The following is a 25,513-nucleotide window of genomic DNA, read 5'->3' as shown; positions in this document are numbered from 1 at the left end:
CAAGTGTACTACTTACTGTAGTCTGTAATAGTTATGACTGAAATGAACTGAATATGATATATTTGAAGTGGGGTGAGTCAGTTTAGTAACCGTCTTGTCAGGTTGAGTGGTAAATATATGTCAGTCATGAAGAATTGAATGTGTTTTAAATATCTTAATATTGATGATCCTCAACAGGGAGTGTATTTGGCCATGGGGTTAGTAAGTTAGGAGGACACTGATGAGAGCACAGACGCACTTGTTTGAACCACAAAACCTCTTCTCACTTACTTTTTATGCTGATTGATTCTATTTACTTCTCTGTCCCATCTCTGTTATCCCCCAATAGATTATTTTGATATACAATGGGGCAATAAAAGTATTAATTTCTATTACTTTAAAATGTACAAAAGTTTATTTTTCTTATTTATAAAGCTTTAGTTTTGCTGTAATTATCACAGTACTGAACAATGACCACAAGGGGGAGTGCCTGCTACATCACACTTGTGGCAGGCCAGTCACACACCTCACATGATAAAAGATGTACAGTCGACTAAGGAAGAAAATACTACTAAGTAACTAAATTATTTCCTACATCAAAGAGACACACACTTGTATAAGAACATTATTTCGCCTAAGATAATTTTCCTTACACATTTTATACAGGCACATACACGGACCATAACTGTGACAATGATATGGGAATTTCAAAACACGTCCTTCAGTTAAAGGGTTGAAGCAGATGTTTGGGATTGTTTGGTGCTGGTTGCAAGGGATTGTGATGTTTCTGTTAATGGGAGGTGGAAGTAACCAACCACAGTAGGGAAACATGCTGGTTTAGGAGGAGCTCCACTGAATTAAGGGTAAAGAAGGGTGGCTGTCCCTGTCCCTGACCCTGTACTTACAACAGACAACATAGAGAGGACACACCCCTGGACTTCCTGTGACATATAGGAATACACAGACACAGGTGACAGAGAGACAGACAAAGGACACTGGCATAACAGACCATGAAAACACACACTGAACTACAACAAAGAGACCTCACCAACAGTGACGAAGACATGAACGACACAATGCCACTATGATGAACTTACGATTTGATGGGAGTTTTTTTCTTCTTGGCGGGTTTGTTCAGATTTTGGTCCTCCAGTTCACCAATATTGTCGTTGTCATTCTCACCATCATAGTCATTGACTTCAAAGGAGCCAGAGGCTTTAGGAGGAGAGTTAGCCATCTTAATGGAGGATTTAAAAGGGTCTATGGCCTCATCGTCAGCGTCAAAAGTATAGGAAGGCTTGGATAGTTTGGGGGAGCCGCAAATGCCTTTCTTAGAATTAAAAGGATTGAAATTCGGATCATCCCACTTGTCAGGTTCAAAGTTGTAAGATCCTTTGGAAACAGGAATGGCGTCATCATTGCCGTTTTGGGTTGCTGGAGGTTCATTGTCCAGCTGCTCTGTCTGCGCTGGTTGGGCCTTCTTCAGCTTTGGTTTCCTCAGAGGCATCTTGGCACCCGGCTTCTTGCCCAGTTTCTTGGGCGGGGTAGAGGCCCGGGGTGACGCCTCACTGTTCTCCTCGGAGTAGTCAAACTCCAGCCTTACAGACTGACGCTTGGCGATGATGGGCTGCTCCTCTGGGTTGGTAACTGGCTCTTTAAGGGGCGCTGGAGGAGCTTGGTCACGTGGTTCCGCAGCAGAGATTGGGGGATTCTCTGGGGAAGAAGCAACAAGGGCGCACACAGGATCTTTACGACCCAAAACAGGGGAGTTGGCAATTTTACTTCCTCCTGTATTGAAAGGGTCAATATTGTCAATATTTTCTGGATCCCATTTGTAGGATCCAAGTGGAGGAATGGGCAAATCGTCTATAGCTGCTGAACTACCAGGTACAGGGGTCTCCTCCTGGCACAAGGGTAAGGCAGGTAATGAGAGACTCTCCTCTGGGCTGAAATGATTGGTCTCCTCAGGGAGAGGAGGAGGAGTCTCCACGCGACCCTTTCTGGTCTTTCGGAGTGTTCCTCCAGGGCTTGGGGTTGCAGAGGCTCCTTCTGCTTCCTCCTGAGCCAGAAGGGGGCTGGCAGTTCGGGGACTTGCCCGCTTCTTAACCTCTGGAGTGCTGCTGGAAGAGGCTGGTCTTGGGCTCTCAGGGTTTGAGTTCTGTCTGAGAAGAGGCTTCTTCTTTAAAGACCCAGTTCGCAATTTCTTGGGCCTGTGAAGTGTACCTGGGGCACTCTCTGTGCCTACGCTGAAAGATTCAGCATGCGGACGGAAGCCTGTGGTTGTAGATTCCTCCGGTGGACCACAGTTGTCTAGTTCTCCTCCCTGCAGGCTCAGGGAACGGGTCAGAGTACGACTTGGTGACTCTGGAGGCGCAACTTCAATGTTGTATGTACCACTGGCCGCAATGGGCTTGTTCTCATCAAAAACAATGGACAGAGAACGTCTGGGTGGATGGACAGGAGACGAGTCAGACACAGGATCACTGGCTGCGAAGTCTTCTACTGCAAAAGATGAAGAGGTATAGAAGGTCATTTAAAGAGGGCCAATCCTGCAGCTCTTAAACAGCAAAGAGAAAGCTAAATAAAGCTTCAAATTAATATGACATCATAATTTAGGAGGCGTGTGTGTGAGATGTAGGTGTGAACAAGGTGTGTTACAGATGAGAGCAATGCTGCAGGTGACTTTTGACATATCCAATTATATAGATGAATGTGTGAAAAATAATTAAGTGACACTCCCAGTTGGACAAAAATAGATGAAAAATACCGCAATTATACATAGAAACTAAGCAGATTGTTCAGTGTATCCCAGATACAACTTCATACTGTATATATATATATACAGTATATAGTGATATATACAGGTACGCAAGCAAAGAGATCTGTTACATGTCCACCAGATGGTGCAACAAACTAACCTAAACTATTTCTTTCTTAAATTCTGCCTCACATCCAAGTTCAAGAGAGTTGACGACACAATGGAATGATTCTCTATCGTACCTTTGTCGGCGGTCGCGAGTTGCGTATTTGGAGGCTCTATCGGAGAAACAGCCTTTACTGGAGTTGTAGATTCAGGGGTCTCAAATGCACCATCAGAGTCTGAGCTCCTAGAGGGAAAGAAAAGGACACATGAAGTCAACACATCTACAGTGTCTAACAGACGGATGAGTCCGTGTCAGGAGCAGAATCAATGATAATGGCGTCACACCTCCAGACACAGTATATCGCAAAGGACACCTTTCTCTCATCGATCATATGAACAGATACGAATCATATTTCTTATGCACATTCATTCTGCTTGTCAGTCTAACATAAACACCTGATCATATGAAGAACAGTGATGCCTGACTGGTTTCCATTTATGCATTTCAGGCAGAATGTTATGACTTGCTGAATGTGCAGTAGGTGACAGATGACAGCACGCCTGACACACAGAATCACCCCATCTTCATACACACCAAATACACACACGAGAGAGACCGCCTAAAGATACCACAGATAAGCAGATGGGCACAAAAATATTCAAATATGGAATGAGGGAAATGCTGATGAAACAAAGGGAGATGCAATTCAACCCTGCAGAACAAAAGCTTTAAAACGCCAATTGCATTAACATGTTGTCATTCAAAAACAACATCCATCGACCATCCCCAGCATCCCACACCTACGAATACATACAGCATCTACCGAAGCACGTCACACACCCTGGATGGATCTATCTGACGGTATGTGGCTCAGCCTCTCATGCCGCCTCACCTCTGTCTGACCGGATCCCCAGCAGCTTTGATCATGCTGTCATGGCGTGAGCCCCAGGAGAGACGGCGTAGAAGCCCCACAGCGGGATCTAAACCTGGATCGTCTTCGTCCCCTGCCCCTCCCAGCAGCGTGTCCCAGCCCCAGCGAGCCCACTGCAGTGGAGACAGAGCCTGCCACGCACTCACTGCCATGGCGACACCTCTCCGCACAACAACGCTACCGTCAGCCACACAGGTAGACACACACCTCCTCCTCTACCAAATCTCTTACCCCCCTTTCTTTTGCCTTCTCACTTTTCCTTCTAATTTTCCCTTATGCCTGATTTCTTTATTTCTCATCTACAAGCTCAGCCCCTCCACACTGCTACTCTTTGTCTTCCACAGCCATATCAGTCTTCTCTCCTCCCCAGTAGCAGATGATTCCTCCCAATCCAGTGACACCGACTGCAGAAGCCCACTGCCTGAGCACTATCGTCTGGCACGCTCCCCCTCTTTCTCCCTCCCTTTTTCTCTCTCTCAACCTTGCCCCCTCCCCATCCTCCTGACCAATTTGCTGTATTCCCACGAGATAAGGCAGCGTACAGCCCACCACCCTAACATGCTGGGATATAAAATGTGTCTATTCTCTTCACATTTTCTCTCTTTCGCTAATATTTCTTTGCTCTGCCTGAATTATGAAAACGACATCATCACAGAGGACACGTTGAAACAGAAGACCGAGCGCATCTAGACATAATGAAAATGTATCACAACAAATTGGGGATTACTGTTTGGAGATGATTGCTTTCCTCCTGCACACCATTGGACAGAATATAGAAATGTATAGCGCTTAGAGCAGCGTGCTCACCTTGCTGTTGCTGCTAATTGCATTAATGCTACAGACTGCCATTACGGTCAACCCACACTTATACATAGTACAAATTCAGACGGGCATAGATTGAAGAGGGATGAGAAACAAGGACCGCAGAATCTATATTGATCCATCTACTCTATAGGGATTTATCCCGACATGTTGTGCCATGATGGTGGACGCCAAAGCCATCTACCATCCTGTGGGGGTCCTTTGTCACAGACAAATGAAGACATGGATCAGCTAACAGCTGCTACCATGAAAGAGGCATGCGGGTGGGGGGCACAACAGTTAGCCAGCAGAATGGTCAATAAGTCGATGCACCAAAATTTTAGAGCTGAGATATAAGTGCCTCTAGGAGAGGTCAGTAATAAATGTCTCTGACGGCCATTGTCAATATGTGCTCTTCCCCTAGGGTTATGTTACTGCAGAGATGGTAGCTCTTCCTCACCAGCAATACTGCAGGAGAAGCAACATGCTCCATAAAATGGAATTAGTGTGTCAGTGACAATGCCTCAAGAAAACCTGAGGTTGCACAAAAGGCGAAGATGGCTTAACTAAAACCCCATCTGGGTAAAAACAAAGATGCATTTGTTTTCATATATTTACTGTGTTGGTGCTGACTAGTCGGAATGCTTATAAAAAAAAAACATCTCTACAGCGTTCTGGTGCTGTGATGCAAGATCAGACAGCACAGACCTGTAATCCCTGTGAGGGCTCAGTGTGTCCCAGCATGATAAGACTGGGCTGCCTGGAGATCCATCTGGATCGGTCACGGAGAACAAGGATCACAGCGTCAGATGGTCAGACACAGACAGCTCCCAAAACAGAACCCACATACAATACAAAATAAGACTACATTGTACAAAATTACAGTATGCACGAGGAAATTGAACCTCTCACTAGAGAAAGAACAAAATATCTGGAGCTCTCATTAAGAAGCTGCTGTTATGAAAATGAATGGAAATTTAAAGTTAATTGCCTCTCATCCAAGCTCAGTTGATGTACTTGCAGGGGATCTTTGTCATATGTCTGCAAACACTGTGTTGCTATGGTAACTGGAGGATGTTCCCACCATATGTTCCACAAGGGAAAAAAACAGAATGGCTGGATGCACACGGTCCAAGCCAGCACACGCATGGCTGAGACGAATAGAGGTGCATTGCAAATTCTTTATTCAAAAATGATCTTTCGGCAGCATTAATCAGGTCTGAAAGAGTGTGATCTGTCTAAAAAGCTCATATCCTCTATTTTCATTTTGATCCTCATACGGTGAGGCTCCATCAGTGCGTTGAAAGGGGTGCAGTAATAGTAAATGTATTAGAAACGTCTAAACAATGGATACATTCGGCGGTGACATCATCAGACGCTCTTGTGCTTACCTAGCAGCAAACCAGACAAAGAAACGGGAATAGCTTAGCGTGGGTGAGCAGTCAGGGGATGGGGGGCGAATAGAAACAAAGAGCGCAGCGTTTAATAGCAGCCTCTCGCAGACTGGGATGACAGCCTGCAGACAAACACTCCGCCGTTGGAGGCAGAAAGAAACGCTACAGAGAAACAGAGCCAGACACGTTTCTGCTTCCAGCCAATCTATCTCATCTCATCTAAACATCACGTCTTCTACCGAGGAACAGACATCCCCAATCCTGGGAGAAAAAGGGGGAGAACACCGGGCAACATTGACATATAATCCCAACACCACCAGTTATTTCCCAAATATACACGGCCTCCCGAAGACATTTCAAGATGACTGCACAGAAAAAAGACATTTATTAATTGTGTTGTGGGTTAGGGAGATGAGGGTGCTGAATACAGAAGAAGGAAGAGATTTATGGAGGCAGGCGGACGGCTGCTGCGCTCCAGACAGCTATGTGATGAGTGAGTCATTGGAATAGCTGCTGCAGACTCCCACCATCTTCTCTCATCTGTCAAAACCCCCAAAAAACCCTCTCTGTCTGGACACAACTATCGGATTCCCCTTCCCATCCCATTCCTCACTACCTTTATTTCCCTCTCTCCACCGCATTCTCACTGTTGTTGCCCTGCATCATTCGCCAGCACATCACCGACAAGATTTGTGTGTTACCGCTTTCCCTGAAAATCCATGTTTTCGTCTGCTGTTTGCACTCTTGGCTGGTGCAAAGGGACAATATTAGAAGCTACAATGCCAACGTCAGGGGGAAAAGGAAAACAGTTCACAGCTGTTTACATATAAATTGGGAATGGCATTTTGTGCAACATAATAAATTCATTATGCATTTGCAGATTAACACATCAGTGGCAAATCATTAAACTGTTAAGAAGATGTAAAGAAGTAAATGCCTCTCAATGGGTCATAAATTATGAATTCTGAAAAGAATTTTGTTGTAATATAATGTTACAATATGTGTCTGAAATATAAATAAGAAGTGATAATGCCAACAGGGGGCGCTCCTGTGCTTTTAACCACAATGCTGCATTAACGAACAGTATCATATGGCCTCTGTATACATTTAGAAACAACACAACGTATCTTGACTTGACAGGGTACAGATACAGATAAGAAATAGATCAATCATGTGGCAGAGAGAGAAGATGGAAAGCGGCTCAGCTATCTGGTTCTTCAACATCGAAACATTGAAACCTACAGAGAATCTTTTTAGACTTTTTACTGCCGAGACAAAACAAAGCAACAGAAGTGCAGATTCTATATGCTGGCTCACTCTACAGCAACGGCTCTCCTGTGGAGGATATAACCCCTTTGTAGGAAAAATCAATTCACCCCAGATATCAACACTCAAAACAAAGACGCCACTGAGCCAGAAGTGTGTCAGACTAAGATAATCTCTGTCATTAAGACCTCCACTAACCTAATGTGAGACGCCGTGGCTGCTAGCAGATGGCACATTAAAAAACTATAGGCTCGGGTGATGTCTGGAGGTTGGGGGGGGTTACAAAATCTGTAATGATGAGATCAAGCATTGGATTTATTCTCCTTCTATATGACCTCAAGGAGGACAGAGGGAGAAGACGGACAGTGCAGCCTGATGGTGGATGTTGCCATTCTCCCATTACAGAAATCTGCCCTCTTCAAATAATGCTGATTCTGTGGGAAATGTGTCCTCTGCCGTCTAGTGGGCGCAAGGGCAACGGCAGAAGCATAGGCTTTACATACGTGTCTTTTGTAATGGTGGGGGAAACTAGGGTAACTGCAGGAACACATAGGGGAGATTGAGGATTCGGTGCAGAGAGGACGGAACAGGACAGAACAGAAAGGACAAAACCTCAAAACCAGATACTGCTAAAAGCTGTGCTGCCCTGAGGAGAGAGAAATACACTAATAATGTGTTAAAATTGCTTTAAAGGATAAGCAGAAACAGTAACTTCTAAAAATAAATCCAAATAGGACAATATGCCTGATTTGTGTTGATTAGTCTTTTTCAAAATTGACCAAAAAAGGATCAAAACCAGTTCTGAACTTTTTGAGTAATTCTGCTCACAAACAGAACCAGAAGATGTGCATCAAAACATAACATCCTTGGCAACACTGAATACTTCCTGTTCAAAGCCTTACTGTTCATTGCATAGTGTCGACTAACAGAGGGATTCTTTAGAGTGTTACACAAATAAAACAGTCAACACAGTAAAAGCTACGGGTTTGAGTTGTGGCCACATGTTCTGCACACCTACAGGATAATGGCGCTACCAACCAAACCGTTATGATTTAAGAGCCTTCAGTTCTTAAGTGTTTGAATTGACGAGAGTAATGAGATGAAAAAATTGTTGTTGTGCTATAAATCATTCATTCTTACACACCCAATACATACACATACAAACTATTTCCATGATCCCATCCATTCTGTTTGGGTCCTCATTAAATAAAAGACATAAAAGTGACCATCTCTCTCTCTCTCTCTCATTCACTAATATTCTTGACTTCTATTCTCGTTCTATTTCAACACCGTCACCAGCTCCTGCTCCCAGTGCGTCACTCATGTCCTCCTTCCCTCAGTCAAACATCACCCCACCAGCCTCCGAGTGGCTCCTACTGTACCCGTTGCCTAATTCTGATTCCCACTGGATCCCCCGAAGCGCTATTATGTTTGATCTGCACATACTGTACTCTAAGCTCCCTGATGCAGATATATTTCTCTGTGCATGTGCCTGCACACGTGCACTGAACCCCTCATCCTTATTTACATCACAAAAGCAAACAACAACAGTGATGGCGTCCTCGGTTTGTCTCAATTTCCAAGCTTTACCCGCTGCTTCATCTATCTAGCTCTGTTTGTCGTCCCATCTTCAACTATTTCATTCACAGCACTGAACCAAGCAAATACATAAAGTACAACTTACATGTGCTCTTGAGAGGGACAGGGGGACTGTCCTTGCTCCATGGACTCGTTGGCTCCCATCCTCAGCGAGCTCTGCCCCCCTTCCCACCCCCTGGCCTTCACCTACTCCGCCAACCAGCCTCCACATCCACCTGATCAAGCGAACTCTGTTGGCTTCAACCCTTGCGGCAGGGCTGCCTGTATGAAAGGAAGCGAGCTGACTGGGCTGCACTGCAGAGTCCTGCTCGCATCAGGAGCAAAGCTGTGGATGATTTAGGGCTCCTCACTTTACGCACAGCATCCCCGATCCTCTCCACCTCTACGCGTAACAACAACTGTGAATATTCCTCTTTCTCATCTGGTAGCCACAGAGATGAATGATGCAAAAAAGGAATCAATCTTGGAGAGCAAAATGTGGAAAAATAATCCGGAAACCAGAAGAAATGTGATGAAACAATAATCCTGCCCCCTTGTTGTCTTGCATGTGTCTTTGAGTTGCCTCCTCTCTGTTTGGTTGCTGAGATCGCTGAGCTGTGTTGCTGCTTGCTGCCTCCTCCCCCATCTCTCCTCTACTCTCTCCCCTGACACAAGCCTCCTGCGCCTTTAAAAAGACAAGCAGCCTTTTCTAGTCCACTACCACTGATAGGCAAGCCAGCCAGACAATAGCAGAGCTCAAAACAATAAGGCTGAAAGGGTTTTCTCTTTCACTCCTTTCTCCTCTACTTTGTATTTCTCCTGCCGGGATCTCCCTCACACACACAGTGATCATGTCATTTTGTAGGTCTATATCACACAATGGAAGATTCCAGCAGCCAGCGTGGCCAACCAGAATGATGCAAGAGGTAAACAATAGACCCTGAGAAACTACTGCGTGTGTGTGTGTGTGTGTGTTTGTGTGTGTATGTAATTCAATTCTGACCGATTATATTCTTCTTTTCCAAAGCCCCATCCTACACTCGGACAAACCAATAGAAATACATAATTTAATATTTTCAACATCCTATAAAATAAGAATAGCTTTTTCCATTTTTAGCTTTATTCCTAGGCTTTATTCTGCATGAATCATCTAAAGCCGGACAGAACAGGACAAATGCTTCGTGACATACGAGCCTCTCTCTCCCACTCATTTTAAAATGAATACTGCTTCTATGTTGAGTCCCTGTGCAGCAGAGCGGCGTGGTGATCCAATTTACCAGCACTCACATCAAACCTTAAATTACATTAAAGACTTGAAGAGCATTAATCATATTCGATGTACTAATGTTGACCGATTTTTCTTTTTTAGACATTTGTGTGTCACAGAGTTGGTGCCAGTCCTGCAGGAAAGAAACGAGAGTAGAAACAGGTTCTACAAATTCAAATTGATTGTCTAGGGGCGATGGGAAAGAGAAGCGTCTGAAACATGAGGAGCATTAATCCATTGAACACTCATGGGAAAGTGAGGGAACGAGGACTCACTACAATAGCAACTTCAGCCAGGGGCACTTTAACTCACACAGACGTGCAGGTTTTGGGTGTCACAGGTCTCACTGGTGGAATAAAAGTCGAATGAATTGGGTTCCAAAGCCCAAGATGGAACACAAACGCTGTTCCTGTTCAACCTGACACCACATTAGAAAAGAAAAAATGTTTGTATGTAAACACAATGTCCATTAGCTGGAGAATCCTGACAGGATCCTGGCCCTTGTTGGGTCAGTTAGTCAATGTTACATAGCCCTCAGAGACAAGTACAAATGTTGCCTCATAACATTGACCCCCACTGGAGCAAAACTATTGATTGCTATGCTCCCATGCAGAATCCAATATAGATCAAACACGTAACCAGGAAAGCAAAGCATGTACACTTGAAACAATACTGCAAAGCAAAACATAGGACTTTCCTTCTGCTGTATAGAATAAAGAAACATAGCAACATAAACAAGCTCTCTGTGATGCTATTTGAGGAGTCTGACCTATACCCACTTTAGTTTCATACACACACGAAGAAATAAAAAATTCAACAAACCCGTGCACTGGAAGAGATGGCTGTGGCAGATTTTTCTGAAAGATTAATAGCTATGCAACAACAGAACTGGGTCACCACAGTCCACTAACTAGCCGGCAGAAGGGCACACGGTCTATACTTCCGACTAAATTTATGGTTACAGAGCCGTGTTCTGAAGTTTTAGCGGTAAGGAGAACACAAATCTTATTCTACTTTAGAACATGGCAGTAAAAATGTGTAATAACATATCCTCTGTGTGCCTGTGAAATGGGTTTATGGTGAAGAAAACGGTTATAGTATTTCAGGTTAAAGTTCAGCAAGAATTGTGGGACTTTGAGGAGGGGACAGTTGTAGAAGCTCGGCTGTTGAAACTGTTGTTGTATACATGAACACTGAATAATAGATCTCTTGTTTATGTGTTTCTTTATTACAAGTGGTCCAGGATGGGTGTGTGTGAATGTGGGGTTGTGTGGCTGTTGGGTTGAGTGTTTGGGTGGGATTTCTCCCCCTTTTTATTTTCCCCCTGTTCCCCCCTTTTTCTCTTGCCACAGCCCATAATGCGTTTTGCAACTGCTTGTAAGGTGGAATGATAGCATCCTGTAAAAACTGCACCTATGAGATCATCATACCAGCAACAATGATGTAATTTGAGAGTTACTGGCAGTTGCTGTCGCTCTGTTTGTCGTCCCTCTCCCTTAATTCACATGTACATCACACATCCTTGCGCTCTTCATTGCTTTCGTTCCCTTTTTTCTTTTTCCCTTATGCATGTACAACATAATCTCACAAATTATCCCATAACTGAATGCGCATTGTAGTGCCTTTCTTCCCAAAAAATATTCTGATACTCCACAAAATAATCTGTTGTACTATAACTTACAAATGCCAACATTGGTGTTGGCATCTAGTCAAGTAACATGAGACCATTTGGACCCAAAGATCTGAGACAACAAGCCAGACAACATGGAGCAGTTGTAATGAGCCAAATGGATCATATTCTGCAAAAACAATAGCTTTTTGTAAGGGGAATAATAAATGAGCAAGAGAGAGGAACTGTGAGTGTGAAGCAGATCAGAAACAGTGTCTAAAAATCATGAATCCAAAAATAAGAATAATCTGCAGTGAAAGTCTGTTACTGTCATTGGATGAAATATTTTCAGTGAGATAAATGCGAAAATGTGGAAACTAACTATGTTATGTAAGTAGGGCAGTAAGGCCTCAATACATTATGAGCATGTAATATGCAAATGCGTGTTTGTGTTACCGCATTGGAATTAAGCAGCTTAACAAGTAGACTGCCTGTAGACATCTATGACAGCATGCATATTGCTGCTTCTCTCATTCACACTGGTTTAATTCCACAAAGTAAACAGTTGCTGAACATGCATGGAACAAGCACATAGCTTTGCTTTTTATTGGCTGAGGAAAAGCTGCAGTGCTCGTATAAACCATCGCTCTACATCACATTCCATCTGAGGGTTCCACACTTTATCGCTCTGCACAAGTCGTACATCAGAGATTCAGAGAGATGCATGAAATAAATGACAACAGCAACAGCATTAGAATAGGAAGCCTCAAAAAAAGCAAAACAGGAGGCCTGAGGCACTCCTTATTACAGCAGCAGAGTCATATTGTGTCTGACATATGGAAGGGTCACTGCCAGACTCACCAACTCAATTGTTAAAGGTTTATCACAAACCTCTAGTGAATCATGAAGGCCATGAAAAGTATTTTCATGATTTCTTGACATTAATTTCAAAAGTAATACACTAATCTAAATGGGAAACAAGTACACAATTATTTCTTTAAAATAAAAATGTGCTTGACTGGCCTTGAGGGAGGTATGCAAACGAATGAATGCCGAAACCAATTTTTAACCAATCTCTAGCCCGTATAGAGTTGTTGCTCAATCGCTGAAACCGACGTCTATCTACCTGTGAAAACGGGCTCAAGAGGAAAAGTTGTTTTAAGACTACAATTTGCAGTGTTTTTTGGTTATATATGACATTTTATATTCCAAGTATAACTGCATATAAAAGGGAGGATTCAACTCTCTGCAGATCCTCCACTAGGCTCCATCATCAATGTACTCTACCATTATAAATTATACAGCAACAGCAACTTCATCATCTCACAACACTTGTAATCACTAAGCAAAGCAGGCAACCCCAAATACTTTTTAAAAATGAAATATTACAGCTGTCTTTCAATGGTTTATGGTGATTTACAGGCAAGCTGCTGTATTCCCGTAAGTTTGATGTCTGTACCAGCTGACTGCATCATTCTGTCAGCAGAGTGCACAGGCTGAATATCATAAATGCTTCACTCAGAGAAAATACACCACCTGCTGGTCGGAAATAACACTGCTGCGAAACCGACATGGCTGAGTCATTTTGAGTTAAATTGAGTGTATCGTCAAAGGAGGCCTTCAGAGGAGTGTTGAGTCTTTTAAGTGGTAGAAAAATAGTAAGGCGCATTGAAATGTAATCAGTGTCAGCGTTATGAATGAATATAATTTCATTCTAAGGAGAAACAGTGGCTTTCTGTGTGATAATGGTACAACTACTTTAATATGGTGGTCAACATGTGTGGTGGGTATGTGCTGTACTTAATGGTTAAATATAAAAAAAGAACCACATATAAACATTAGTTGTAATCTAGAAACACACAATTATACAGTATATGTTTGAGTTTCCACAACCACAAGTTCATACATCAGTAAATCCTATTTCCTATGAGTTGATGTGGTAGTAGGTACTGTAATTGTATGAGTGGGACAACACGGCAGAATGTTTAGTGCAATAATGTGTGTGATGTAATGTATTTGTATATGTTGTTACATAATTCCTTCATTTTAAATGCGTTAAAAAACCACAATAACTAGATTTCCTACAGTTCCTCTCTCTCTATAGGAGCATGTATTAGTGTATTTCTCAGATTTATTTGATGTACACGCAATGGCAGTTCTGTTAAACCAAATTCATACATATTAATTCTAATTACCTTTTTGTCAAATTGGTGATTTATGTATTTACTTGTAGGACTTTTCTTTCAATTCATTTATGTCAAGAATAAACAGAGAAGAGCTCCAAAGACATTCCAAGAAGCCAGCCTGTCTCTTCATTCATCACTAAACAGATACAGACGACACCCTTTACATCAACATCTCTTAAGTAAACAGAATTCAATCATGCAAGGGTAAAGGCTGTGATGTGAAATGGACCAGATCAGAGGACAGCGACACGTCTACTTTACTCCAGCAGGCTTAAGGCGAGTGTCAGTACAGACAAATGTGCAGATCTGAGCAGAGAAATGGGAAGAAACTGCAAAACACAAATGACAAGACTTCAAAGACGTCAGTGTCTGATTTGATTTAAATAAATAGCTTCAAGAAAACTAAAATTTAAAATGTAGATAAAAGGTAAAAGATATTTAAGCGCAAGCAGAGCCAGTAGCTTTTCAAATAGTTTTTAGGTCGGTCTGGCTAAAAACACATAAAGTGAAGCAGATTTCCAGGTAAATAAAGAGCAGACTGTCCACCGGGTGGCGCTGTAGCACTGTACCAATGGAAGGCGAGGGAAGGGGGATGTTTACTGTTTTAAACAGGGGAGGTCCTTCCCTGTGGGCATGAGATCGTGACATGGACGTCACTCCATACAACGTTATGTAGAGTTGTTCATAAGGCTGTCACAGGTGGATATTAGGCTACATTTGGGTATTAATATGTCCAATACGTTCCAATATTTTGTATCTTATATATAACATTGTGAGGTTCTGTGGTAGCATTGCATTGGCTTGAACTCGGCTATAAAGTTGCAGAAGTACAAATAGCAATATAGCAACGACGACTGCTGCCTGTGAAGTTTGGATAAAATTGGATATAATTTCATTCCATATCCACAGCCCACATGTTCAGAGCAAAAACTTAACAAAGCAGAGCAACTTTAAATAGAGCTACTCAGGATGATGGCTCCATGAACAAATGTCAAAAAAGAAAGAATTGACATAAGAGCACAAAATAACGAATAGCAACTTCTTGTGCCGATAGATTTGAGGTGTCTATTGAGTGTGAGGTGATGAAGCAAATGTTGCTGTTGGTTTTTGGCTTTGTTTGTTCCTGTTTAACCCTCAGTCCCAGTTATTATTATGGGTTCCCTGAAAAAATGATGTATTGTGAATTGCATATTCAGCTCTGCTCAACAACGAATGCACAGACGGTGTGAAAGCAGTATTTTACCCAGGGCTTAAGTGGTTGCAGAGTGAAGTGAATACTGGTAAGCGTTTATGCTCATACCTTGCAAGGTGGCAGGGTGCCTTGGCAGGGCAAAGGTCCCCGTCCTGCTGATCGGAAGGTGGAGATGGGGAGTCAGGGGCTGGAGGAGGAGGAGAAGCAGGAGGAGGAGGGGAAGCAGGTGGGGTCGGCTGAGCTTCAGGAGTTTGTCTCTCTGGGGGTGTAGGAGGAGGAGTGGGGAACTCTGCAGTGTCGACGAGGTGAGGAGGGATGGAGGGCAGGAAGTGACCAGAGGGAGGAAGGGGGGAGTCAGGAGCAGGGTCACCTCTCTGTGCCTGTTCAGTAAGAGAAGGCCTGCAGGGGAGGGGAACACAAAACATCAACAGACTGAAACAAGACCACCAAGCGCATTGATGCGGGGAACACATTCTATTTTGTTCTTAGCAAATTAGAAAGAAAATGTCATTGCAGCACTCTCTGCTGTACTTTCAGTAGACTACCCCACGATTCATATCAAATTTATAAATACAATTCCGGTATTGGCTGCTCCACTTGTGTTTTCCTGGTTTGGTCAACTTGCCCTTTGTGGAGAAACAGCCTGTCAGAGGGTGTCTGGCTCTGTCATCACTGGCCACCTGGTGGAATGGATTTGAATCCAGTCCAGACCCATCTTATCAGTCGTGCAAGATTCCCTAATCCGACAGGCAATGCAATGGCTACCCATGCAGCTGTTACCCACTTGGGACATGCCTCCTCTCCTGTTCAGCTCTAAAAATATGCCAGGAATCCCCTAGTGTGGCAAAGAGCTTCACAATACCTCCATCATCTGCAGTTCACATATTCAAGCATCAGCTCTACGGTCTGATGAGCTGCACTTACCACATGTCCCTTCCAGCTCTTTTCAGAATGAAAACTGAGCTCTGTTATTCACCCTCTCTCACTCTCTGCTAAAGTCAGAACCTAATAACATTTAATGAGGGTGTATGCTTATTTTAAGGGTGTAGCAAGTTAAAGTTTACATCTTGCATAGCTCTGCTTCATATCATTCCACGGCACTAATGGGGCTAAAGTGTATTCCTAAAAGAAAACATTTCAAATTGATGCTGGTTGGTTTCATACAGAGAAATGGTCCTATGTTTTCATAGATACATTTTTATATGACCCCATTCCTCCCATTACAAACCCTCAGTCAGTAACAAAGCCCAACAGGCCAAAGCCTTGCATATGTCCGCATGTGGCCAACTTGGCACATGCCCTCTAGAAATAGAAACAACAAAGTCACAACATAGTCTGGGCAAACTGTCATGAGACTGGCAATGGACAAGGCTGCATCCAAAGATGGACAAAAAAGTTGCAGAGCGGAATGAAGAATTAATCCGCAAATAAAGAGAAGACAGAGAGGACAAGATGACACTAAATACTGGAAGCATGCATAGTATTTACTGCTTCTTTGTTTTCATGTACAGATACTATCAGCTGGCCCACCAGGGTTAACAACTGGAGCTTCCCAACATGGCACTGCTTGTAGTTATGATATGTATGTGTCGTCAAGGCTTTAGCACCATGACTGCACCATGACTGAGGATGAATGAACAGAGTTAGAACGTTTCTGGGAAGGTAGACTGAGCACATATGTTACTTTTCAGCCACACACTTCTTCACATCCACATAGTTTTACTGTTAGCATTCACACCTGGGTGATGTCCAATGCACAGTGTTTTATTGTTGGGCATGGAGCAGTTGTGGGTGCAGCACTTACTCGAGTGCACCTCAGAAGTAATCCTTCAGAGAAGAACATTCCACCTCATTTTCCAGTAAAGACTTTCCATAGCCAGTCCAGGGATCCAAACTAATGATTTCCTAATAACAAGCCAAACCTGAGTCTCTAACCTTTAACTTTGATGAGTGAACAGCAGATTAAGTTGTCGTATGTACAGTATGAAAACTGCTTACACACACGAACACACACCCTCTAATCTTCTGGAAGCAGCTGGACGGCTAAGATATCAAGTTGAGACCGGGTGTTTAATGATAAACACAGCGGCAAATAAAACCAGCTGAATGTACTGAGAAAAGTGTTTTTTAAACAATGTGCAGGCAATTTCTGTCCTGCAGCCAGCAGCTACCTCATAATATCCTCACACACACACACACACATTGAAGAACACATTGTATATATTACTTTAACAGCCACCCTAATCAATCCCATTCATTTCTGTCCACAGAAGATTAAACCATTATTTCATGGTAATTTAGTGTATTTAAATCAATGACAGATATAAGATTATCCACATCATTTGTGCCTGCAAATGTACAGGAAATTACTATTGCTATGGCAACTAGTCTATTTACAGTACAGTACAATGTGGGATACATCACACCCCACTTCCCTGTTACTCTGAAAACATGCATGAGACATATCCAACAGAGGAATGGGAGTTTTGTGGCTTCAAAAAAGAAAGAATTATTCATTAAAATGATCTCTGTATGAGCTCGTGCCGAATTTTGTAGCCAATTTCAAAAGGTCGGTTATTCAAAAAGGGTTACAAAAACTCACAGCTGGCAGGTAAGCAGTACTTTTGCTATGATGGGCAGAGTTTCTTGCCAGCTGTCAGTCAGACGCGTCTACATCATGTGGCAGTGAGCACGCAGCAGCAGAGGAGCACAACATGCTCCAACCTGCACCACCTTTCACAACACAACATTACATTTCACAACTCTGCTCTCTGCTTTCCGACTTTGCCTTCCCATGTGCTGTTGCCATCTGTCCATCTAGTGAGGTCAGCAGAGGCAGAATGTAATTAGCAGGAGTTACCTACGGGCCATCTGCTGCATGCACCTGGACATAAACACAAACACACACACACAGACTAAATAAACAAAAGTCAGCTACTTCAAATCAACTCACCCAGACCTCAGCCATGAAGGAATCCATCACACAGTGTCAGAACTCAAGTGATGGAAATGACTTCTGTTACGCTCCAAACTCCAGACCTCCTCTCCTCTGTCTGTGTGTGACTCCGACTCGCGCTCTCATACACACTCAAACGGCAACACATGCTGAAGTGTTTCTCTGAACTCTGGCTTTTGTTCCACTCTGTCTGGCCTGTGCGAATGACTTCAGTGGTGCTGAGTGCCTGCCCAAATTCCTCCTGCTACAGGCTTCGGTTCATAGAGCCGCTCAGACTGAGCAGGACTGACAGCTAGGACAGCCTCCTGGGGCGGGGTAAAAGCACACACATGAACACTAATACACTCACACACCCCCGAAATCACATCTCTCTCTCTCTCTCTCTCTCTCTCTCTCTCTCTCTCAGTGTAACACTATGTATTAATAAAAGCTATAGTAGAAATAGCTGTGTCACTCCTCCTCTCTTGCTCTGCCAGCCTTTATGTCTACCAACTGCACTGATGGGACAAGTGTGAGTGACGGGCAGCAAGTGCTACTCCGGCATGTGTGATGGCTCACAGACATGCAGCAGACAGCAGGACACAGTGACAAAGATAGATGATTGAGGAAGATCAGACAAGCTACAATTAAGAGTAAAACAAATGATCATTGACTAAAGAATTATATCACACATTCATCTGTAATTAACTGTAATTATTCTGGAAACACGTCTAGGGAGAGCTGTTTAAGCTTTACTAAAATTAATAGTGAAAGACCTTATGGAAATAGAAGAGAGGTGAAACTGAGCAGCACCCTGGTTTACTGTGTGTATCTAACCTAGTCAGACGTTTTAAACATAAAGGGTTCACTGCCATGACATCAACCGCGAAAAATCTAGAGGCTCCTTCCATTCGTCCAGTCAGACGCTATGAAACCATCACAGGCATCAACAACTTCCAGACCCCCTCAAGGTGTCTGAAGGCCAAACAAAGCCACCAAGGAGACTCAGAATGTATGGAAATCCACTTGAAATGTGTGACAGGCAGGCGTATGTGTTGAGCTGTCAAACACACAGGCCTGTAAGATTTATCCCATTGCAAACAAGATAACAAAACACTTCCTCTGTTGGGTCAATGTTCATCTTATCAGTCAGTGTATAGACATGAATCCACTCTCCATAGCCAAACCTCTCTGTCACAGCACTGACACACACAGACGGTCCTTGTACCTATCATTCATTTAATTTCCAACTATGAAACAAAAATGAAAATGAAAAACAACTGTTTTAATACATTCAGTCAACAAAAACATAATATTGCATTTTCTGCATTTTCACATAACCAGTCAAAATGCAAAAATCCAATTTCCACGAGCACAAAATTCAAAATATCTAATTTAATATATCCACAAAAAGACCCCAGCTGGATTTGAAAACAGGACGTTGTACATGAGAGCAACTACTAAGCCACTGTGCCACCTGTTGTGAAAAACAGGCGACCACAAAATTCACCTTTCCTCTTCATCTTATAACAAAACCAGTTATTCCTAATACTGAATGGCTATAAACATAAGATGTCAGTCGGTTATGTATTATGCAGGCATATTTCATCTGTGTTGGCTAAGATAATACTTCTCTAAAAATTGCAAATGCTTTTCTAGTTTACCTTTCACTCCTAAAAGTCAACAGAGCACAAAGTATTTATTTAACTACAAACTACAGGAACTACAAAAGGCCAATTTCTTACAATTACATATATGAGTAAAGGTTTGGCTTGTTTGGATCATGGAATAATTAGTTTAAATGTTCAAAATAAAAATGACCCAACATAGAATTAACTAAGTTCACTATCCTAACACTCTGACCACACTTTAGTCTCACACCGTATGTTTACATAGACACTCACCAGCTGTCCTCTTGCTCCGCAGGAGGATCCTGGACTGTATCCTTCACTGGAGTTTCCTCCTCTGGCTCCCTGAGTGGCTCGTCTGGTGGGCTCCTGATGGGTGTTTCCACTGGCCCCTCTGGCTGCTTACTGCTCTTCTCTGGTTCTTGGTTTTGGTTCTCTACTGTTGCTTCTGTTGGTTGTGAAAGCTCATTTTTGGTTGGTTCTGGAGGTGCATCTGCCTTCTTTTTTAGTTCTAAAAGCTCATGCGATTCCTCTTTTGGTTTTGGGGGTTCCTGCTCATCCTTGGTCGTTTCTGGGAGCTCTACTGTCTTCTTTGTGTCTTCTGGAAGATCCACTGGCTTATCCGCAAGGTCTCCAGCTGAGATCTCTGTTTTGTTCTCGGCTGCCGGCTCCAATGGAGGGTTTTCCAGGTGGCTGAGCGGAGCAGCTACCTCCTCAGTTGGAGTAACAAACTCTTGTTGAGGAGACTCCAGAGATGGGAGGGGTCTGGGAAAACAATACAAGAGAGAGAGGGGGTTGGGTGTTTGTTGTTTAGTTACAGAACATACACAAGGAATGAGTGACACATGGGTGTGTTTGTTTGTGTACAGGGGAGTGGGTTAGAGTGCGTGTGCAGAAATACTTAATGCATGTGTGTCTTGTTACTGTTGTTGCACTGTGATGAGCAGCATGTTGAGAGAAAAAGACTCATTCTTGCTCTGAAGAGCAGAGACGATGTCACGGCTGATGTCATCCTTTGGACATAATGGGCTGCATTACTCCCATTAGACTTCAACAGGCCAAGTCATCTGACCCCAGTTTGAGCCACTACAAAGTCCAGCTCTGTGCTTACCTCATGCATATTCATTATCACACAACTCCTGCACAGCAAGTTACTGCTAGAATGAAAGGAAAAACTGCAAAAAGCTATGAATACTAAACACCCAGCAAAGAGACTTAACAGGCACATTTAAAACCATCAAAATATGAATATAACAACAGATTTTAAACCTCTAATTCATAATTCACAGGCTGTATTTGCTGTGGCTGATGACACTCTCACTTGTTGAAATGTATATGTAATGTAATATTGCAATGACAAATAGCCACCATGTGCCTTCCTCACTGTGACATACTTGAACAGATGATATGTGACAGCACGCTAACATGCTACTTTGTGTAACACATGGGGTACAACACATGTAGAGACATGGGAATAATTTGCCATTAACATGCTTCTCTCCCCATGAGGGCTTGAATGTGAATCCATGTAATATTCAGCTCTTAAAGCCTTCATTTTATTAAAAAAAAATAAAACTGAAAATGAAAACAGCTGTTCACACATGCTCTTATCATTACCTTGAAGATGTAAATGTATCAGAGGTCTCCACTGTGCTCTCCTGTTCAGTCTGAGCTACTGAAGCAGCATCTCTAAGAGCTTTTATCCAATCTGTGTGACTCTTTTGCTGTGTTTCTCCTGGACTTTGGCTCTGTGTTCTGTCTGACATGCAGGCTGGGGCTCTTTCAGCTGCTTTCACCTCTTGGGGGTCACAGTGGGAAGCAGCATGGAGAGAGTTTACTGCCATAGGCTCCGAGGAGGACAAATCAGTGGGTGGAACCGTGAGGACATCAGGAGTCAAAATGTCATCAGTGATATCGCTTTGTGTGTGACACACAGCTATCTCAGTGCTGCTGTGGGACGTTCCGTCTCCTTGGAGGTCTGAAACTTGAATTGATCCTGATCCTCTGACCTCAGCACCCCCAGTTGTTGGATTTATGAGCCCCTTGTTTTCCTTTGGCTCATTGTTTATCGCCTTTATCTCGTCTGGTGCTTTTTCCTGGCTGCTAGCTTTCTTTCCATCATGGGCTGCTTTATCTTCCTTTGTGACCTCTACATCAGGGCCTTTTATGGCTCTCTGTACTGCTGAGCTGTTTTGTGTGGCTGTGGTTTTATTAGATATTTGCAGCTCAAGAGACTTGAGCACTGTATCCTCAATTTCACACCTCTCAGTTTCAGAACTTGTGCTTTTCGCCATCGTGGGTGAGCTGAATTCCTCTTTGAAAGCATCTGAGTCTTTGGGAGCTTTGAATATTTCTGCAGGATTGTCTTCTGCCTGGTTTTCACTACATTTAACATTTGTATGGATGATGTGACTATCTGTGCCTGTGAAAGGTGATGACACAGTGGATCCCAAAGGTAAAGTCTCGTGCTTGTGTAATGAGAAATCCACTGACGCATCCGTGTTCCCGGAGGCCTCTGGGTTGCCATGTTTGTCTTGACAAGCAGCTGACAGACTTATTTGTCGACCTTTACCATCCGGCTTACTTATGAACTTCACGTCCGACATTAAATCTGCATCTGTCCTCCCCTCCCCCAACACACTGCTGTTATTCTCATCCATCGCCTCCTTTTTCTCACCTACAGGACAGCAGGCTATGATTATCTCTGTGCCATTTTTCAAAGCAGCTCCTGTCTCATTTACATCACTGGCGAGATGAGATGGCACATTAACCTTCTTCTCTTCTTCCTTGCTTTTCTCCACACTCATCACTCGTTCATTGCCACTGCTGGTATCATCGGTCATATCCTCCCTGCCTCCTGACTGACACAACCTCTCAGTGGAGCCATCCCCTCCAAACACTTCTTTGGTCTGACTGATCTCTTTGTAACTCTTTTCTTCCCCCTCTTGCCACTCGAGACAACCACCTGATAATTCCTCTGCGACTGGATGCCGCTGTTGCTGTTGCTCTTGTTGCTGAGCGAAACTGTTTGGAACTGCTGTGGGCTGTGATTGGCCGGCAGCTGCACTCCAGTCTGGTGCTGTGCCCAGGTCAGTGCAGTGTTCCAGTGTCACTGTTGGAGTTTGGTGCAAACTCGGGTCTAAGGCAGGCTGAGAGTCACTGTTCGACTGTACATCAGCATGCAACACGGCAACCTTCTCCTTCCCCTTTTTAGATTTAACACCGCTTTTCCTTTTTGTCTTGTTCTTTATATCCCTTGTTCCTGATTCAGTCTTTTGCATTTTATCTTTAAGTGGTAGCTGCAGGTCTCGTGTTTCCTTTACAGCCTCTTTACCTGATCTATTACTCCCTTGTTGCTTTGTGCCTGCATTTCCTGTCCGCTGCTTGATTTCCTGTGTTCCCTTCAGATCTTGCATTGTTGGTTCTACTTGTTTCTTTTCCTCTTTCAAAGGTTTTGAAGTCCAATCGTCCGATTTGCCTTTTTCTTTTATGATGTCTTGTTTAATCTCATTGCAAGCCTTACTGGGGGGCTGGTCAGAGCTGAGCAGGGGGGTGACATTTATGTGGTCATCATTAATGGATGCTTCACAAGTAACAGCTTCGATGCCAATAGATTGTGGTTCAATGCAGAATTGGGGATTCACATTATCAGAGTCACTCTCTGACAATTGCGTTTGAGGAAGCTGAGTCAGGGAAGGCAGATTTTCATCTTGTTGGGATGTGATTTTGAGGTTGGATAGAGAATCTTGAACAGGTGCCAGATTATTTGGTTCAGTCATCAACTCTCCAGAATGTTGTCTATCTTCCAGCAAAGTTTCATTCTCTTTGACACAGACATTTTTGTGCTGCAGATCCTGTGTTGAAGACGTTTGTGTTATTTCCTTGTTCTTGTCACCGTCCAGCTTTTCAGAATATGCAGTGCTTTCACTCTGGGGACTGTGGCCATCTGACTGTGTAGGAAGCGCAGGAAGAGTGATGTCACAGTCATTAATCAACTCTAAGTGACTCAACATTGGGCCAGGAGGCTTTATCACGATTGTAGAGTTATTGACAAATTGCTTGCTAACAGCTATCGATTGGTCAGAAGCTGTTACATCTAAAATCACAGATTCATTCTGTAATGGATCAGTGGAGAATGATGTACCCTCACATTGCTCGACACATCCCAGGACCTCTGTGTTAACTAGGCAAGTAGCAGGCAATTGATCTAACTGGCTGGGAGGACGTTCATCAGAGGAGTCGCTGGCTTTTGTCTGAAGAGAGGGTGTGCCGCTCACAGCGTCACTACAGAGCGGCTCAACACGCATTAGAACGGAGTCATCACTTAAACGCTCGCAGGAAAGCTTATCAGCTGGCAGCATGGAAGATGAGGAGAGAGAGTTTTGGTTACCTTCTTTTTTCTCGACAGTCACCGGCTCCACCTTAACATCGCTTATCAAATGTGACTCCTGAGGCTCATCAGTCGTGATTAAACTTTCAGACTCTTCCGACGGCTTTTTTGTCTCCTGTTCATCTGTCAAACACACTGTTACGACGTCCTGTTCCTTTTCCACATCTTTCTGCTTTGTCACCGTTGCTGGTGCCTCTTTGTTCGTTTGTTTATCATAGTCAGAGACGACACTTCCCTCACATTTTGTCACTGTTTGTAAAATGTCAAAGCATTCCTTGTTAACAGCGTGATTCTTCTCTCTGGTACACAGGGGCAGTTGTTCAGTGTTTTCCTTTGATGTTTCCTCGGACACTGGTTGCACATCCGCAGTGTTCGTCTCTGACTTTGCATTACCCGACTGACCTCCTGCTACGGTCTCCTTCGCCTCTTTCATCCCCATATCTCCTCTCTCCAACTGGACGTCTTTCTGCGGCTTCAGGAAGTCTGCTGCTCTCTTTGCTGCTTCATCCTTAGACGGAGCCGGCTTTGCGAGGATTTCTGGCTTCTTGGAGTTGAGGAAGTCTGGGAGGATGTAACTCGCCTCCACAACAGGATGATACAAACTCTCATGAATCGTCAATGGAGGCAACGAGGCACAGTCCATAGGTGACACTGACCTGTTCCTGAGAGCCACAGAGGGGGTGCTTTCTTGTTTCACAGAGTCCTCAAAGTGAACTCTGTTGTTGCCACCTCTTTTTTCAAACGCACAAACTCTTACTCCAGACATTGTAGGGCTGTGACTATTGCTCTGGGTCTTGAACTCCGCTGCACTCGTGGCTGTCCTGGCTTCTGCAGTGCTACTTTCAGGTTGGACCTGTTGATTGTTGCCTGCACCCTCCACTTGGCTTTGTTGTAAAGAAGTCACAAGCTGAGGTGGTATGAATGAGAGGAAGACTTCTCCGCAGTTTCTGTCCTCTGCCTCTGTGATGGATTCTTCCTCAGAAATGAGATGTTGCTTCAGATCGATCATTAACCCTCCGATTGTATCGCTGGAGCTTTGTTGAGAGGGGAGAGGTGAAATTGCTGCGCCATGCTTCTCCTGGCGAGGCTGAGGGAGACGGTCCTGCTCAGTGCAGATGCTCTCAGTGATGGTAGCAATCGCCTCAATCCCACCCTGTGACTTCAGCTGTGACTCGGCAGCATCGGTGGGCGGACACGTCTCAGTCTCGCCTGATGACACCCCAGTAGCAAAGCCTTCTGGCTGGCTGAGTGAACTGCTCTCTGTAGCGAACCCTCCTTTCTCTCCCACCTCCTCGCCTCCGCCTCCCTCGCCTCCTCTCTCCGGTCCACACACAGCACTGGGATTTTGGCAGTCAGGACAAGTGTGTAGCTCGGCGGAAGAAGTATTGATATAAGCCTCTAAACGAAGTGGTTCCTTTTCTCCCTCTCTTTCCACAGCTGGGGAGAGAGTCTCTGTGTCTGCGTTGCGAGCGTCCGCCTCTCCCTGTCCCCTC

The 25,513-nt window shown here is 43.8% G+C and overlaps 1 protein-coding gene across 5 annotated transcripts in view; it reads right to left on the bottom strand.

Annotated features, from left to right (window-relative positions):
- Positions 1 to 23,254, bottom strand: part of tacc2 (transforming, acidic coiled-coil containing protein 2) — a 32,478-nt gene extending 9,224 nt beyond the window's left edge. For all 5 annotated transcript variants that reach the window (XM_076164976.1, XM_076164984.1, XM_076164991.1 and 2 more), the window contains exons 1-5: positions 21,248 to 23,254; positions 19,907 to 20,395; positions 15,176 to 15,466; positions 2,980 to 3,086; positions 1,077 to 2,481 (exon numbers count right to left, since the gene is read on the bottom strand). In XM_076164976.1, coding sequence (XP_076021091.1) covers positions 1,077 to 2,481; positions 2,980 to 3,086; positions 15,176 to 15,466; positions 19,907 to 20,395; positions 21,248 to 23,046 — 4,091 coding nt within the window. In that variant the 5' untranslated portion in view covers positions 23,047 to 23,254. The remainder of the gene's footprint in view (positions 1 to 1,076; positions 2,482 to 2,979; positions 3,087 to 15,175; positions 15,467 to 19,906; positions 20,396 to 21,247) is intronic.
- Positions 23,255 to 25,513: the final 2,259 nt, after the last annotated feature.

The sequence above is a fragment of the Genypterus blacodes genome, unplaced genomic scaffold, assembly GCF_046128005.1.
Source record: "Genypterus blacodes isolate CSIRO-AG114 ecotype Tasmania unplaced genomic scaffold, CSIRO-AGI_Gbla_v1 ptg000012l_1, whole genome shotgun sequence".
Classification (NCBI taxonomy): domain Eukaryota; kingdom Metazoa; phylum Chordata; class Actinopteri; order Ophidiiformes; family Ophidiidae; genus Genypterus; species Genypterus blacodes.
This window is presented reverse-complemented; position numbering and strand designations above follow the sequence as displayed.